General features: G+C 35.8%; 1 protein-coding gene and 2 long non-coding RNA genes across 3 annotated transcripts; 1 reads left to right on the forward strand and 2 right to left on the reverse strand.

The window, feature by feature from the left end:
- On the reverse strand, positions 1-2729 carry LOC147280311 (uncharacterized). Its single transcript, XR_015123439.1, has 5 exons — positions 2595-2729; positions 1294-1334; positions 899-988; positions 381-455; positions 1-131 (listed from the first exon to the last, which is right to left on the reverse strand). It is a non-coding gene; the product is annotated as an uncharacterized LOC147280311 (long non-coding RNA).
- A 93-nt stretch (positions 2730-2822) lies between these two features.
- LOC147280312 (uncharacterized) lies at positions 2823-4562 on the reverse strand. Its single transcript, XM_086251580.1, has one exon. It carries the CDS (start codon positions 4545-4547, stop codon positions 2973-2975), a length of 1575 nt encoding a protein of 524 aa, XP_086107706.1. The 5' UTR covers positions 4548-4562; the 3' UTR covers positions 2823-2972.
- A 506-nt stretch (positions 4563-5068) lies between these two features.
- LOC147280313 (uncharacterized) lies at positions 5069-9172 on the forward strand. The gene is made up of 5 exons (XR_015123440.1): positions 5069-5457; positions 5670-5732; positions 6747-6777; positions 6993-7064; positions 8767-9172. It is a non-coding gene; the product is annotated as an uncharacterized LOC147280313 (long non-coding RNA).
- The last annotated feature ends 9246 nt before the right edge of the window (positions 9173-18418 follow it).

Raw genomic sequence — 18418 nt, forward strand, 5'->3', positions numbered from 1 at the left:
ACATACATATAAATCTAAGTTGCTCAACTTTTCCATCCCATGAAAAAATAAAATGCCAAGAAAAGATAAATCATCTTGTTGAACATCTATAGCCAAACATCCCTTGAAAGGTTCACCAAGAAACCAATGTACTTGAAAAGAAGAGCAAAAAAAGAACAGTCAGAACATCCACACAAGCTTATGAAATTACCATTGTACTTAATAAATCTCAGCATGGAGTCTCATGAATCATGTTACTAGAGTCAGTATGGAAATAAATGGCAGATGTAGAAAGCACCAAGCAAGTGAGGTACTAAAGAACATAATACCAAACATACATTATTACTCAGCATCTATAGGAATGAAATTGTCCAGCACCATATTAGAAAAGTGGAACTTACATGTGAGCTGGGAAATGGGCATTTAAACCTCGCTTGAAGTGGAGCCTCCTTAAAATGAATTGGCAAAATATATATCTGAAATGAAAAGTCATCATAACTGTTGAAGAACAGAGTGTGCATAGCCATGAAACACTAAATAACTAAAATTACCTAGAGAGCAATGCTGGTTGACCTCATCAATAGTTGGCTTTATTAATTTAAAGCTTGTTATGCAGTCATGTCAAAACTGTTATGCAGGTTATCCAGTTATTCATCATGGAGTCACGTAAAGACTGTTATGCAGGTTATCCAGTTATTCCTTATCAAAATTATATCGTTAGGGCTTTCTTGCCTTATATACAAAATTTCATTGGCTGTGTTCTTTATCTCCCGGAAAACTCAGATTCAGAAAATATGGATTGCATGGACAAAGGAAAAAAACAAACCCATCACAATATGGATTACCATAGAAAAAAATCTGAACCAAGTAGTAAAAACTATTTAACACAGCTGGACTCAAGACAAACAAGTGAGCTTACACTTGCAAGGGAGAGAACTTGGCAAATTGTAGCCGTTGTCCATATTGATAGTGCAAGAGCTTCCTCAGCAGCAACCAACTTAACATTGACCTTTAACCAAGTGAAGATTAGTTCAGAGAATATTAAAAAAAAAAAAAATTAAAAAAATGGAGAGGAAGAATATAAAAAAATTATAAAAAAATATGGATTAACATAGACACCAGTTTTTTCTCAAACAATTCAATTAAAAGAATTTTTTTACAAACAAAAATGAAAAAGAACACCCAGCCCCACACCCACCCAGCAAACCCCTCCCTTACTCACCAGAACCCCGGTGACTTTCCCTCTTCTCTCTCTTTCTTCTTCCCTCTCTTGCCCTCTATTTCCCACAAAAGCTTGACAAAGTATGTTCCTACCTTCTCTTTTGATCTCCCAGTAGAAGTAAAGTCCTTATGACCTGATTTTGGACAAAAAGATGACAAGCGGATTAAAATATAAGTAAAGCAACGGAAATGAGAGGGGGGAGAATATCTGGAAGAGAGAAAATAGAGTGCCTGAGCTGATAATAGAAACTACTACAAAATCCCAAATGCACATCATAAAATAATAGGAACCATGAGTTTTATGATGATAACAAGAAAGTCAGATACATGAAGAGAAACAGCAAAAACGAATGGAAAGCCACTTAATTTCATTGTAAAGAAAACCAAAAGAGAGTCAAAACAAAATTCAAATATCCAAAAACTGAGATTTCTTAATTTCTAGAAGCACAAAGATTCCTTAATTACTAGGTTTAATTTCCTCCAGAACCTTCTTCCATTCCTAAAATTTCAAAGTCCTACTCAGTCTCAGGGATTAATGGAGTTTTCTACTAAGATTATTTTCAAGCAAGATATGATCAAGATTGGGTTTCATTTCTTCCTGGATAGCACAACATGTCAAGCATCTATCAACATCATCGTTATGCATTTGTTTCTCCGATATTTTGGCATCAATCTGTGTCCTCCTAACATTTAAAATTTTGTTTATACCTTCGAAAATGATCAGGAATGTCATCGAATTCATAACACAGATATTAATGAAAATGAAATCAAAACAAGCCGGTGGGGTGGGGCTGTGTTGAAACAGAGGAATAGAAGACACAAGCTTCCAGGAAAAGACACAATCTGATTAATCAGTTTCTCATTAAATGATTTCAGAAGCGACTTTAAATACAATCTCACAGCTAACTATGTAACAAGTTACAGTCAGTCAACAATTGTCAAAGTGTACAGCTGTAGAAGAGTGATGACAAGGCAGACCAGACTATGCATTACCCTTTGCTCATTTTCTTGATTGGAGCAAGTTCACAATTTAAATTTCACCAAAGAGAATACCGGAAATTAAGACAATATTGAAAATATTTGAGATGAGAAGGCATTTTGAACTGAAACGACCAAATGAGCCATTTGATGGATTTCATAGGGTACTCCACTCAATATGGCTAAGAAGCTTTTAAATAACATTTTAATCCTCATTTAAATATAAGCATGACATTTACTCCACTTGTACCTCATTTTGAAAATCTTCCATCCTTTTGATCTTTTTGGTCCCTACATCATTTTCTATGTAAAAGAAGTGACAAATTATCACAGAATTTTTTCTTTTAAAACATAAGAGTCTGAAGAAAATACAAGGTTTCACTCGAAAGTATCTATCAAGTGTAAACTAAACTTACATATTTCAGGGGTATCTTTGTTCCATTCGAAGGAAGAACCATACGAGGTCAAGCCTCATACCAGGTCCTCGCATACCCACAAGCGCTGTGAACCACTTTGACCATAAAACCTCTACCAAAACAACAAACTATCACTGCACCACCACCACCACCACAATCAACCAACCTGCAACAACTACCACACCAACAAACTTTCACACCCAGCTCTAAAGACCAGAAGAATCTACATGATAAAAGACATAAATTTCACATGATGGATATGTCATAGATAACATATAGACGACATCCATCATTGTCAAAAGTGCAGTAGTTTCAAAGTTCACTGTGATAATGAGGAGGATCTGAAAAAACTATGAATTTTCAAAGAGGCAAATCAACTCATGTTATCAATGCCAACAAAGCTGGATCTACTTTATCTTTAGACAATAGGTCAATTATCAATTCCAGCGTTGATGCATCTGCAGAGAAACCCCTCTCCACCATTTCTTCAATAAGTCCCGCCGCCCTTAATGTCTCATCATTGTTAAGAAACCCTCGAATAATTGTGTTATAGGTGCAATCATCTGGAGAACAGCCTTTCTCTTCCATTCCTCTAAGCAACTTTTCGGCTTCACCTATTAGGCCTCCAGTACAAAGTCCATTAATCATTATATTATATGTCCTCACATCAGGTTGAAGTCCCTTTGATGATAAACCACGAAAGAGATCCCATGCAGATTCAAGTTTTCCAGCTTTGCACAAACCTTGAATTAGAATATTGTAAATCACAATATCCATATCCAACTTCTTGCCTTCCATCTCTCTAAACAATTCTATCGCCATAGAAAGTTGTTGGTTTTTACAAAGGCCATCCAGTAAAACAGCATAAGTTCGAACATTTGGCAGTTGGCCACAAGCTTGCATCTTAGAGAGCAAGTTTTGAGCATCTTGTAATCTCCCCACTTTGCAAAAACCATCAATAAGTGTGTTATAAGTAATGGTATTTGGAACCAGTCCCTTACGAGACATTTCCTCATAAAGCATCATGGCGTCTCTGATCTTTTTATGCTTGCAATATCCGTTTATCAATATGTTATAACTATGAGCATCAAAAATGGCACCCTTGCTATGCATTAGATCAAAAACTCGTTTTGCTTCCTTCAATTCTCCTCGCAAGCAGTAACCATCCATAAGCGAACAATACGTAACTGTATTAGGTTCAATATCTCTTTGAATCATCATTTCAACCACGCTTTTTGCATCCACAATTTTCCCTTCCTTACAAAGTGTATCTACTAAGACACTGAAGGTGTGTACATCTGGAAAGATTTTTTTACTCACCATTTCCTTCAACAATCTCGTAGCTTCTTCCCACTTGCCTAATTTGCAAACTCCATCAATCAAAGAGGTATACGTAATGACGTTTGGAGGAATACCCCTACTAATCATTTCTGAGAAGAGATTCAATGCATCAGCAACTAGCGTGTCTTTACAAAGACTGTCAATGATGGTGTTAAAGACAACTACGTTAGGTTTACAGCCTTCTTGTTCCATCTTCCTAAGCAATTGAATAGCCGCACCATTATTACCCTTTTGGCAAAAGGCGTTTATTAATGTACCAAATGTGACCACATTGGGCTTACAACCTCCCTCCACCATATTTCTGTACAGTCCTGCAGCCTCAGCAACTCTATCTTCGAGAAGAAAGCCCCTGATTAGAGTGGTGAAGGTTGCAACATTTGGTTCAAAGCCAAATTTGAAGAATTTTCCCAAGACAGATAAGCTATTGCCCAGTTGTTTCAAATGACAAAAACAATTGATGACAATAGTAAGAGTATAAACACTAGGTGCAATTCCCAACACGTTCATTTGGTTACTCAACGAGATGACTGCCGAATAATGTTTCAATTGTGCAACTTGACCCATAATTTGATTGAAACGGACAACCGAAGGCAGAGGACGCATTTGAAGCATGGTATTGAACAAATTGAAAGCATCGTGGAGATTAGTGGGTTTGGGTTGGGGGTTTGTAGATTTTGTTGGGATTGAGGATTGAGAATGAAACAAGGCAAAGTAATTGTTGAAGAAAACAAGATGAGTAGAGTAGTGAAGACAAGGCAAAGGAATACCTCTGTGTCTGTTGCAAGAAGAAGAAGCACTTGTCGACATCGTCGTCTTCAGCTGGTGAAGAAAGCTCAAATGATTTTTCTTCAGCATCGTCTTCAGCCTCTGATTTTATCGAGTGAGGGGTCAGAGAAGCCTCTGAATTTAGGGAGAGTTGGAGAGGTGTTCTACGTAACTTCAACTCTACGCGACGCCACCGGAAATTCTATAATGACTGCAGGCATACAATGCCTTCAGAGTTTTAACCGTTGGATGAGATATATTTGATCTAACGGATGAGAAAAAAAACAAGGGCTGAATCGGTAGCCCATAATGAGAGAGAAAGAATAACCTCTGAACAAAACAAAAGAAATCCTTCTGAGTCAGGGCAAGCAAAAAACGCAGATCTCATTTGCTTCTTTACCCTCTCTCTCCCGCACCCTTTCTCCGATCAAAACCCAGCCGTCCGGCGGCAACGTTGACAAAATCGGCCCCAAATATTCGTCTACCAGTTACCATGTCGAAATCCATGAACCAATTGAACTTCGTGACGGCCATTCGCCTTCTCCGGCGAAGTTGCGACACCGACCACCCAAGACATCGTCCTCTTGACACACTGATCGTCTGGGTGTCCTCCTTTAGACCTAAAATTCAATCATGAAGGAGAATCAAAGGAGAACAGATCCAACCCCTTCGCCGGCGATCCGAGTTTTCTAGCGGCTTCGAGGTCTCTCTCGGGGATCATGTATCAGGTCATGGTCGCTACCGGATCATTACAGAGGTATAATTGCGTCCGCATAGAGAGATTGTGAATCTTGTCAATTACCTTGCAATGGCTTTCTGAAATTTGTGTATTTAAATTCTCTTACTTGTATGGATTTCAGAGGAATTGGTTTTTCTTGCTATGCCAGAAAATGTAATTGGTTTTTTCCCCGATTTGGGTTTTCACATATAGCAATGTTCTATCTCAATATCATATTCTCTTTTGTCCAGGGATCTTTTGGTTTCATGTAGGAAGGTAACAGGGCAGAAGCCACTAAGGATTATATTTTACAGGTACATGTTTGTATTCCTAGGTCAGTCTGTGCAACAAAATTTAACATTGGCACTGCATGTTTGTAAAAAATACTTGGGTTACCCTTCAACTAGGTTGCTCTGTTCTTATTTGAATGGCAAATATTTCTGATCAGGGATGGCGTAAGTGAAGGGCAATTTTATGAAGCCTTACTGTATGCGTTTTATGCAATCCGAATTGTGATAATTGATTCATTTTGCTTCATTATCACTAGTATCAGAATGTTGGAGATAAAAAACGGAAATTTTTGTTGCAAGGAGCATCTAGATGTCTTAACACAATCATGACTCCATTATCAAATCAACTACATGTCTTAAAGCAATCTTGGGAATCCATTATCAGTTTACCCCTCCCCTCTAGAAAATAGTTATTAAAGAAAGAAAAACAAGGATTCAACAATTCAACTAGAAGAATATAGTCTGAACTTTTCTTAAAGAAGAAAGTACCCTTCATTGTTAATTTACTTGGCATAGAAGCCTACAGGTCATTCTAATTTACTTTCAATATACTTTTAGTTTCTCTCATTGTAGTTTTCTGTTATTTTTTAGTGTTTGTAAGAAGTGGGTATTGGTTGTTTAATTCTTGATTCCTCACCCAGAGGTAATGTTGCTTTTTTCTTTTATTTATTTATAATTTTTGTATGAGTGTTTTATATGTTGAGGAGGAGCAGGTGTATTCTTTATTTTCTGTCATGTTCAAACAATGGATACTGCAGGCAGAAATTTATAGCTATCCATATGTTGTGCAATTACATTCATTCATGATGCAGTAAGCCTTTAGTTGTTCTTTTGATGATCCACCTTTTTTTCTTTTGGATGTGAATGTATATTCAACGTAAAGGTGTTGTGGCTAGAGGATTATAGCTTAGTATATCTCACTCTTTTTTTTTTTTTTTTTTTTTTGTCAATAATTTTTTGAAACTTAGCATGACTTCAATTTTGTACAATTTTGTGGCTAATGGTGAAAATGAATGTTTTTTATATTTTCTCTCAAAGGTGAAACTATGGGCTGCTCTCGAGCTATAAGGTATTTTTGAGATATTTCCATTACGAAACCTCAAGTCAGCAGTAGCTTAAGTGCATAATTTCACTCAGTTCTTGATTTGCTGCTAATTATATTTAGCTACCCACTCATTTTTACCCTGGTCTCCTTAATTAATTCATTACAAGTATGCCCACAAGTTTATGACTCTGCTCCCCCATTTGCTTTTTTTTTTTTTTTTTTTTTTTTTTTTCATGAAGGACTCCTGGTTAAGCAAACCAACATTCACATTTAAAGAAGTAAATCTGAAGGTGTTTGATCTGCAAGACAAGGTATTGTTGCAATTATGTTTCTGGATTAAGAAAATAATTGCTATGTTCTTTTCTTCCACTTCAAATTTCAAATTTCATTTATGCATATATTCAAATCTCAACCATGTTCTTTTCTTAATGATATGAAAAAAGTGATTCATAAATGTAGTTTGTTATTGTATGCAATTTGATAACAAAGTCATCTTTATTGAAGCATCCCAAATAATATTTTAGATATAATGTTTCAATACTTTAACTTTCTCGTTTCATTTTTTTAATTTTAATCACAGCCTATTTTATGTCATCATTTTCATCTAATTACAATATTATAACATTTTACCTTTTCATCCATTACAATATTTGTCCGCGGCATCAAATATTTTTTGTTTGCCTTTTCTTTGCGTTTGCTTGCTTGCCTTCTGTTTTTCTTCCTGGGTTTGGTTTGCTTGGTCGTCTGCATTGACCTGCAAGGTTGTCGAGCCTGTGAGTTTGTTTTGGGGGTGGCATTGTTATCAAATTCCCTCCACTTAATGCATGTGAATTTAAGCTTGCTAATTTTTTCCCTTTATGTTGGCAAACAGGGCAGTCTTTGATTTTCGTTATGGACTTGATTTCATTTGGTTTGCAACCCTTGAAAGGTTGGTTATGTCTAAGGCTGGTCTTGAAAGTAGGCAAATGAATGAGATAACTATATATCTCAGGCCGTCGAATATTTAGGACCCCAAAATTTTATAAATCCATTGTATATTATGTCTGCTTTTGGCAAGTTTCTACCTAAACAAATGTTAATAAACACATAAACATGTTGTGAAATCATTTATTTTATCTTCAGGTTTCTTAAATAGTTGATGACATGCCCAAGAATAAGATGGTTTAATGGTGAATATTGACTATGTATAGATATAGCTACTTACCTGGCTACAGACGTCGCTTAATTGATTTTGAAAGCTAATTCATGAGGTTTCTCAATTCAATTGTCCAACGTAAAATGGACATGCAGTCATTTGGGCCACGACTTTAAGTCTCTTAAAATAGAGATTAGGCTTTCTGGTTTTCTTTTTTCCGTTGGTGAGGGGTGCTGTGGAAAAGTGGTTCCACTTTTTTGCCTTCTTATATAGATTATGATTTTAGTAGGTATCGATTCATGATTAAAACACTCTGATTAATCAAACACTTTGATTAAAATATTATGATCATTTTGAATTAGTAGATTATACTTCTGTATTGCTCAGTAAGTTAGAGGTTCTTCCTTTGTTCTCAAAATTTGCATTTAAATACATTTTTACAAATCAGTTAATTTGTACTACTGTGCAAAATTGCTTTTGACTGCTGATCTTTATGCTTAATATATTAATTAGTATAAGTTACCAATTATCATAACATTTTAACTTGCAAATGCAAATAAAAAACATTTAAAAAAAAGGTACAATTAGGATTGGTTTGGCTGATTGGAACCTCAATTGCATCCAGCTTTAGTATGCCCCAAATTTCATACACTTGCTCCACATTTTATACACTAGCTGCACATTTGCACATTTTATAGGCTTGATACAGATTATTATGCATTGGTTGAAAATTTGTTTTTTTTTTTTTTAGACTTTCTTTCCTTGCATTGGTATCAAATTCTGAAATGAAGTTCATTCTTATCTTACAGCTGCTTTAAATTGGTTAGAAATCTCATGTCCCCTTAAATGAAGTTCATTCTTATTTTTCAAATTTGCAGCCAAGCACAAAAAAAGCCCCTCACAGAAGGCAGCCAGCAAGAACAACAGCCCCCCTGTCCCACAAAGCAATGAAGAGAAGAATACCCCAGCACGAGAGATTTAAAGCCCTCAAACATACTTCTTGGGGATGACATGAGGGCCAAGGTTGTTGACTTTGGTTTGGTTAATACATAAAGGGGTATTATTGCAGCTGGCATCAAAATACAAGCATGTGTATTGGCAAACTCTGTATTGGCACTTTTTGGTACTTGATGTGTAAATGTGGATATGTTGTCAAAATATGTAGACACTTTGGTAAATATTATGTTTGGATACACACGGATGTTTTCTTCAGTGATATGCCCTTATTAGCATATTGTGATACATGAACATTTGGAGTAAATATTATTGCAATGTCAATCTATTCCAGCCCGATATGCAATTGCTGTATCAAATTGGCAGTTTGACACCCCTGTTTGACAATCACATTTAGACATGCAATCAATTTATATTTTAAAACTTTTAGAATACATATGTTGTGGTTTACAAAAACATAAGATGTTTTCTTGTCAATCTAAAAGGATCTTTGAGTACCGATATTGACCTCTAATATATTGTCTTAGTTAATTTTGATCAATATACTTGATATAGTATATAGTGGGATGACCGGAAGTGCTTTGGCCATTTATTGGACGCTTCCAAAAGAAATTACCAGTTTTCACCCTACAAAGTTGAAGTGGAAATCAAAAGTACCATTCCCTGCCCAAAAACTTAAAATTGAAACCAAATTTGCTTCCCCTCCCAAAAAATGTGATTTTATGAAACTAAAATTCATTCCCCGCCCAAAATATTGAAATTGAAACCAAAATTTCTTCCCCGCCCAAAATTATTAAAATTAACCCACCCAAGTTGAGAAAAAAAAAACACACTGTTATTATGTCATTTATTTTTACTTAGCGTGTATAGCCTTCGCAATCAGCCTTTAATTTATGAATCATCACCTAGTTGTTGAAGTTAATGTCTAAGTTGATTTATGCATAACACAAAAGTTCTGAAAAATGTGGCTCAAGTCAACATTTTCAGAAAATTCTACCTACTTCTGCTCAAAGGCAAAACTTTTGGACGTAGGAGGACAATCGATCTATATGCATCCCGAAAATTATGACAATTAACTGTTTGAGACGTTACTTTTTCATGTGCTTGGAATGAATAGATTAACTGGGGGTTCTAATCATTATTTCAGAAATTGAGGATTAAAATTAATAAGTTCATGTTCGTTAGTAAATATTCAGGCACTCCAATTTAAACTAGCATAGGATAATTGGGTATGTTAGACTAGACAAATACATTCCTTTTGTGAAAGATGCTGAAAAAATACTGCAATGGGCAGGGGCTTGCCTCTATAATAATATATCTTCATGTTAAAATTGTGTGAAGAAGCAACCTTGCCTCCAGACCTATTGCAGAGGCAGAGTATCTTGCCATTGTGTGGTCTGCAACGTCTCAGCAATCAACACATGAAGATTGACTAGTATTTCATACCAAGTGTGTTCAAGCTAGTTGCTGATATTTTCCAAACCACTTCCAATGGTCCCATTATGTTCTCCAAGGATCAAAATTGGTCTCTGAAACTCTCCGTGCTTTTGGAACATGTATTTGAACAAATATTGATTAGTTAAATGAATGGATGAAATTTTTTATGAATGGATGGATTTTTGTTGAATGGATGGATTTTTATGAGAGAATGGAATATAAATAACATTTATAACATCCAAATCCCATTAAAAATTGACATGTATAATCTTGTTTATTTATATCAGTTTCAGGAGGTTTTATACATCGAAAAAACTTGATTACGATTTCCAATCTTGTTTTGGATATCAGTTGGGCTGAAAAAACAAATGGCATTTGCTTTGTTCTTTTGACAATTCATTCATTGCGTTTGATCTGTTTAAATGATTTTAAACGATTCGACAGAGACTGCTCAGGATCCCAATTATAACAGCATTATTCAATGATTAAAAAACAGAAAAAGATTTTGGTTAATACATAAAGGGGCAGCAAAATACAAGCATGTGTATTGGCAAAATATGTATTGGCACTTTTGGGTACTTGATATTCAACAAATTTTACCCAACTCAAGAATGCCTAAACATTTTGATACAATATTGATTAAAAATGTAAAACACATGTAAATGTGTAATGTATATAGTTTTAGACTTTTAGTATAAGGTTTTTAATTAAACTTGTTAATACTTAATACCTTAAAAAATTTGATCTAAAAAAAACCCCCTACAAAATTTAAAATTCAAAAAACTAAAACTGAAAATCACTAAAACAAAAAAATTAAAACACAAAATATTGAAATTGAAACCAAAAAAATTCCATCCTCGCCCAAAATATAAAATTAACCCACCCAAGTTGAAAAAAAAATAAACCTCTGGCGCGTCTCCAGACTTGTCAAATGGTGTAATTTTGAATTGCATGTCAAAACCTGATTGTTAAACAGGAGCTTGTATTTAGCACTCTGAGAATGCAATTGCCTTTTCGTGTATACACAGTTGCAGTGCGAAACGTTTTTTTGGCCCAGTGATGAAGTTACCATTTTCTTGAAATTTGGTTCAAGAAAATGGTAACTTGGATTAAGAAAATGGTAACTTACAATTCATTGAGAAAAAGTTACCATTTCTTGAGAAAAAAAAATCAAGAAAATGGTAACTTTGGTCACGCTGGGGCTGGATTACCACTTTTTTGAATGAAGTTACCATTTTCTTGATCAATTGATCAAGAAAGTGGTAACGTGTTTTGCTTCACTGATTCCGTTACCATTTTCTTGATATTTGGTTCAAGAAAATGGTAACTTCGATCAAGAATGTGGTAACTTACCATTTCTTAAGAAAATGTTACCATTTCTTGTGGAAAAAAATCAAGAGAATTGTAACTTTGGTCAAGATTGGCCTTAGTTACCACATTCTTAAACTAAGTTACCATTTTCTTGATCGAACGATCAAGAAAGTGGTAACGTGTTTTGCTTGGCTGATTTGGTTACCATTTTCTTGATGTTTGGTTCAAGAAAATGGTAACTTGGATCAAGAAAATGGTAACTTACCATTTCTTAACAAAAACTTACCATTTCTTGAGAAAAAGTTACCATTTCTTGAGGAAAAAAATCAAGAAAATTGTAACTTTGATCAAGGTTGAGATTGGTTACCACATTCTTGAACCAAATTACCATTTTCTTGATCGAATGATCAAGAAAGTGGTAACGTTTTTTGCTTGGCTGATTTGGTTACCATTTTCTTGAGGATTGGTTCAAGAAAATGGTAATTTGGATCAAGAAAATGGTAACTTACCATTTCTTGATCTAAAGTTACCATTTCTTGAGGAAAAAAATCAAGAAAATTGTAAGTTTGGTCAAGCTTAGGCTGAGTTACCACTTTCTTGATCAAAGTTACCATTTTCTTGATCGATTGATCAAGAAAGTAGTAACGTGTTTTGCTTGGCTGATTTGGTTACCATTTTCTTGATGTTTGGTTTAAGAAAATGGTAACTTTGATCAAGAATGTGGTAACTTATCATTTCTTGAGAAAATGTTACCATTTCTTGAGGAAAAAAATCAAGAAAATTGTAACTTTGGTCAAGATTGGCCTTTGTTACCACATTCTTGAACCAAGTTACTATTTTCTTGATCGAACGATCAAGAATTTGGTAACATGTTTTGCTTGGCTGATTTGGTTACCATTTTCTCAATGGTTGGTTCAAGAAAATGGTAACTTTGATCAAGAATGTGGTAACTTACCATTTCTTGAGCTAATATTACCATTTCTTGAGAAAAAAAATCAAGAAAATGGTAAGTTTGGTCAAGATATAATTTTGTGATTGCATGTTCAAACCTGATTGGCAAACAGGAGCTAGTTTTTAATACTCGGAGAATGCAATTGCCTTTTCATCTATATACAGTTGCATGCGTAGGTGGTTACCACATTCTTGATGTGAATTTACCATTTTCTTGAATTTAAGATCAAGAAAGTGGTAACTTGGGTTTTAGGCAGTTTTGTGAAGTTACCACTTTTTTGATGCATCCCTCAAGAAAGTGGTAACTCATAGTCAAAATTTGGTAAGTTCCCAAATCTTGACTGAGTTACCACTTTCTTGAGGGATGCATCAAAAAAATGGTAAAACCCAAATCACAGTGATGAACTTCCGCCCATTTCACTCTCCATTCAAAATAAATAACGTAGCCTCACCCAGACCCTCTCGCGCCGCCCTCGCCCTCTCAGTCTCTCACTTTCTCACTGAATCCTCGCCCTCTCAGTCTCTCACTCTCTCCATGAATCCTCGCCCTCTCGCCACCCTCGATCTCGCCATCCTCTCACCGAAAACTCAGAAACCCATCCCAGAAAGATCAGACTCTCTCTCACCGTCCTGGCACTGTCGTTCAATCCCACCCATCATACCAGAAAACTCAGACCCTCTCTCACTGAGTTTCGAAACCTAGAAACCCAGAAAACTCACACTCTCTCTCTCACCGAGTTTCGATCTCTCAGAAACTATAAAACTCCGACTCTGTCTCTCTCACCCAGGTTAGGGCTTCGATTTGTTTACATTTGATTTTGTAGATTTATTCATATGTCAAACTCTCTATCTCTTTCATGAATTTAATATTTGGATTTTGAACTAATTTATGCAGCAATTTAATTAATCTGAAGCCAAGACACGTTGAATGACAAATATTTCTGCACAGGGATGACCTGTGTTTATGCAGGTTGAATTATGTGATTTGTCAACTTCAATCCCAAATCCCTTTTATCCCTGTGCACCACTGACATCTGGGAAGCAGAGTATGAAAACAAATTGGCACTGCTAAATCAAAAGGAGAATCGGTATATTCATTTTTCTAAGGTTCTCCTCTGTGTGTTTGTTTTTGTTAGGAATAAGTTTGACTATGACTATGCACAGGGGACAATTACATGCATTAGTTTTATTAAAGAGTGGACAGTTTAGGAATATATGAAGGATTATCACAGTGCACACCTTTATTTCTTGATTCTGAATATCATCTTTTCTTTGACCTCTGATATATGAAGGATTACTACCTTTCCAATTAATTGATTGCGTACTATTTTTTCGTGTGGCAATAAGAGTTTTTTCATTTGTAGTGAATAGTTATAGCTTTCCCTTTTTTCTTTTTAATTTGTGCAAGGAAAAAGAAAAGTGGGGTTTGTTTTTATGCTCTTTTTCTTTTCAAAATCTTGGAAAGGGGGGGGGGGGGGTGGGAGGAGGAGTACGTAAGTGGGGCTGATTTGTCAGGCTATTTTATTTTCCATGAAGGTTTAAAATTAGATATACTTTACGATGATGAGGTTCCGTTGAAATTATTCAGAAACTTGATCAGGTGGAGAGCAATATTTCTAAATAACTGGAAGGTATGAGATCATGCGTAGGATGGGTTTGTTGAGCACCCTTGTAGGCTGGGTCTACAATTCATATGATGACATCCATAAACTGGAAATGCATGCACTGTTTAGCTTTTCCACTTTTTTTTGTGTCAATATTCATTAACTAAACTTTGCACTAGTTGAAAGACAGTATTGCTTTAGGGAGAACAAATTGAAAGTTTTACTTTAACTTAACTTTAAAGCCCATGGTACATTTTGAAGCCATGGTAGACAGTCAAGTGAGATGTATATGTTCTTATTGAAATTATCCTGTTACTATATTGTGTCTACCTAATCTTTTTACGTAAAAAGTAATCTTGGTTTCACTAAATGTTTTTACTTTTATGCATCTCTTAATCAAAATTTGTAAACTATATTACTTTTTTGCTCTATGGAAATACACGCAGTACTTTTGATCCTCACATCTTAATTACATTGTATATTCCCTTCCTCTGAAAAAGCTTCTAAACGAAGAAACTCTGAAGTGGTTTCAGCTACAGGCCCACTGAGCATACCGGGGGATTACTCACGAAAGCCCCCAGTAGGAGGTAATTTACTACTGATTATAGTATTCAATATTTAGTTTCTTTTTTTGTCCTACTAAAGCTAGAATTTAGTCTTAGTATAACCCATTTTTATTTTTATTTTTATTTTTTTGAAAAACAAAAGTAAATACCAAGTCCAAAAAGAGAAATTAAAAGCAACAAAATATCTGTCCAAGAAGTGTCTATGTTGTACTTAAAAAAAAAAAAAAAAAAACAGAACTATCATATGCAATCAAGAACCACGCTTGCTTTGTGATTGTGGACTTGAAACGAGAGATTTAGATTTAGATTAAATGAAGTGACTTTATATAATATATATTTGATTCTTATTAACTACAACTTCACATTCTTATCAATATATATTACATATGTTAACTTCTACAATTTAATTAAAATCTAGGTTATCACAGATATGTGTATATAATTTATATGTATAATAATCTACATCACATGGTCGCATTTTAGCTTATGATTTTATGAACTCGTTACGTGCTGTTTTTCTGAGTTTGTTTTGTTGGTGCCATTGAATAATACAGTGATGAGTGCAATGCATATGCCTGAACTGAATATTGAAACAACTATGTTTGTCAAGGAAAATTCCCCTAGCTTTTATTCTTGCATCTTATATTTAAGGAACAAGTAATTTATGTTTTGAGATTTATGTTAATGGGTTGTTTGTGTTTAATTTTAGGGGTTGAAGATGTGAGCACAAATTGCAAGACTCACAAGGTGGTTGTGCAGGGTGAGAAGGTTGATCCCATTAAGGTGCTTGAGCTTTTCATTTTCAGAATGGGTTTTTCTCCATCATTTTTGTAATTATTTCTGTATTTTTTGTTTTTTAATTTGTTGGGTAGAATAAATTGGCTACTCAGGACGGGCTTTTGGGTTAAATCATCCTTCATAGTTGTGTCTTAATTAATGGGTTAAGTCATGAGGGGCTTTTGTTTTAGATATTTAAATCATCCTCCATGATTGTGGCTTTTGTTCAATGAAATTATGAGTAATTTGTTGTGGGTTCCTTTTGAGAATCTGAAATCGATGATGATAGCATGAGGTTGGTATGGTCTTGATGTTTTCCCATTTAATTTGAGGATTTGGCTTAAGATTGTTATTGGGGTATGAGTTCATGTGGATAGTTTTGATAATTGTTCGATTTCAAGGTATGGATATATTTAGGGATTTAAGAATTTGGGTTATAATTACTCTTGACGTTTCCCATTGAGCTTGACAATTTGACTTCAAATTGGTTCGATTGAGTGAGTTGGGTAGAATTTGGTAGGGTTTACAATTATGGGTAGTATTTTGTCTGAATAATTGGCTTGAAACTGAATTATTGTTAGTTGTGCAAAATGTTATTTGATTGCATGTCAAAACATGATTGGCAAACAGTAGATTGTATTGACTGGTCTGAGAATGCAATTGCACTTTCGTCTACACAGAATTGCATGTGAATGGACAGTTCATGAATTGCTTACTTAAAAAATATATCTATTTTGCAGCAGGGAGACATGGGTACCGCTTGTAACAGATTTGCTTCAACATCTGCACCCCACGAAGCTCAGAATGTTCCCGGTCCTTCAACCCCTACTCGCAACATGTTTCGGTTTGGTGATATTCTGCAGCACAACGGGATAAGTTATGAGCAGTTAACTGAATATGACCTTATAGACTCCGAATTTTTGACACTGGAAGAAGCAGACAAGTTTTACAGAGATTATGCCTCGGCGATGGGATTTGGTGTTAGGGTACGTGATGGGAGACGGTCCGTGGTGACCGATAAATTCTGTAGTAGATTATGGGTTTGTGACAAGGAAGGCGAAAGAGCCGAGAAGTACATAAACTCACCGAATAAGAAGCGATGTCCTAGGGGCATCACAAGAGTTAATTGTCCAGCAGCATTCCGCATTGGCTTATGTAGGAAAAGTGATTGTTATGTTGTGATTCCAGCCGGTGTCGAGTTGTTTCACCCTCCTTAGGCACATTATGGACATGTGCATTTTGCGAAACCGCCACCATACTAGCAATTTTTCCGCTCACTTTGTTAAAAAATTCTTCTTGAAATTGCATAAATATGTGCGACATTACTTCATTGCCGTCGGCGATGCATTTCTGGATAGCAGAAACATTTGCATTCATTTCAACTTGGGATTTCTGGAGGGCAGAAATTGATGAGCAAGCATCAGCCACAGACTTCTGGAGGACATACACAGTATGGGACAATGTGGCCACCTCTCCCTTCAAGGAAGTCACATCCGTATGTTGGTGAACTGGGAAACAACGATCACCTAGTTCAATTTCTGTGCTTACAAATCCCCCTCTCTCTTTCACCCATTTGAGCAGCCTACTAATCTTTTGGTCATCCCATGAAACCACGGCTGGCAAAGAACGGTCTACCATTGTTCTGCCATGTTGAAGAGCATCCATATAGTACAATTGTAAGAACAGAACACAGCCGCATAGGTAGCTTCCTTCGTTAGACTTGAAGGCCTTGATTCCATCAACCAGATGCTTTAGGGAATAACTTGCCCATTTACCAAGTCGTATGGTATTCGGTTCTTTCAGTGCTTCCAGAAATTTTCTACTTACTAGTAGGCTAGAAGTTGGGCAAAGAATAGTGCCCAAGGCGAACAACATAAAAGTCACTCGAAAGTTGTCGTCAATTATATCTGCCTCACCAAGCCTTTTTTGTAAGTCACCAATCTTGATCTTCCCATCACTGGTGCAATGGATACTGGCCAACGTCTGGACTTCGGTCTTGTTCACGGAGTCCGCAGTCGAAATTTCCATTCCACCCTCCGGAACACCCATTAAGACCATGAAATCTTGAGGCGTGATGATGGAAGTCTTGCCATGTATCTCAATAGAACATGTGTCTGGTTGAAAGCGATCCACGAGAAACCGACATAGACGGCGACGCAAGCTATGGCACTTCATCCGGGCAAGCACACCGAACCCCATCTTATTTATAGCTGTGATTTTATCATTATTAAACCGACCCACAACTTGGGCAAACCGATCCGGGGCGCATCTAGTCTTGATTGTGGCGCCGCTCGCTTCCCCAACAACCTCACTAAACTTTGGCTTCAAACAATACTCTGCTTTGGTCTTCGCATCCAGTGCCTTCCATTGAGTGGCCATTTCTTGCTTCCACTGTCAAAATTGAGTGCTAAGTCATCAAATATAATAGAAAATAGGCAGTTCATTTAAATTCAATAGGCCATAAACTCAACAAAAAATTAAATAAAACAACCTTTTTGTCGTTCTTGAATAGCTTGCCAGCTTGCTTAAGTCTCTCCGACTGGACTTGCCTAAACCATTGACCAATGAAACAACAATCATTTACCAGTCACACTGTATTTCAAATGTCATTTAAAACGAAAAATACATGATCACATACAGATATCGGAAAAAGGCACCATGCGCAACTGATGGCATGGTGGTGTCCTTGTCTCCCGTTAGTACGGGGATTTGATTTGAGGGGATTGGTATTTCGTTGGACATCGAATTGGAGATGCGTTCCTTCAAATAAGATAAGAACATGTTACAACCAAAAATTTGAAAATATAATTAGTGAACAAATAATTTCACACAATGACCATGGAAACAATGGCATTAATATTTAAGGTCATATCAAGTTCTATGTGGCTTTATGTTCATGTGAAAAAAAAAATATCAGTTGGCAAGACACA

The sequence above is a fragment of the Dryas octopetala genome, chromosome 7 (genome assembly GCF_963921425.1).
Source record: "Dryas octopetala chromosome 7, drDryOcto1.1, whole genome shotgun sequence".
NCBI classification, from domain to species: Eukaryota; Viridiplantae; Streptophyta; class Magnoliopsida; order Rosales; family Rosaceae; genus Dryas; species Dryas octopetala.

Bases quoted from the DNA above. Each gene is read 5' to 3' on its own strand.
- LOC147280312 (XM_086251580.1), bottom strand. From the start codon at position 4,547: ATGCTTCAAATGCGTCCTCTGCCTTCGGTTGTCCGTTTCAATCAAATT.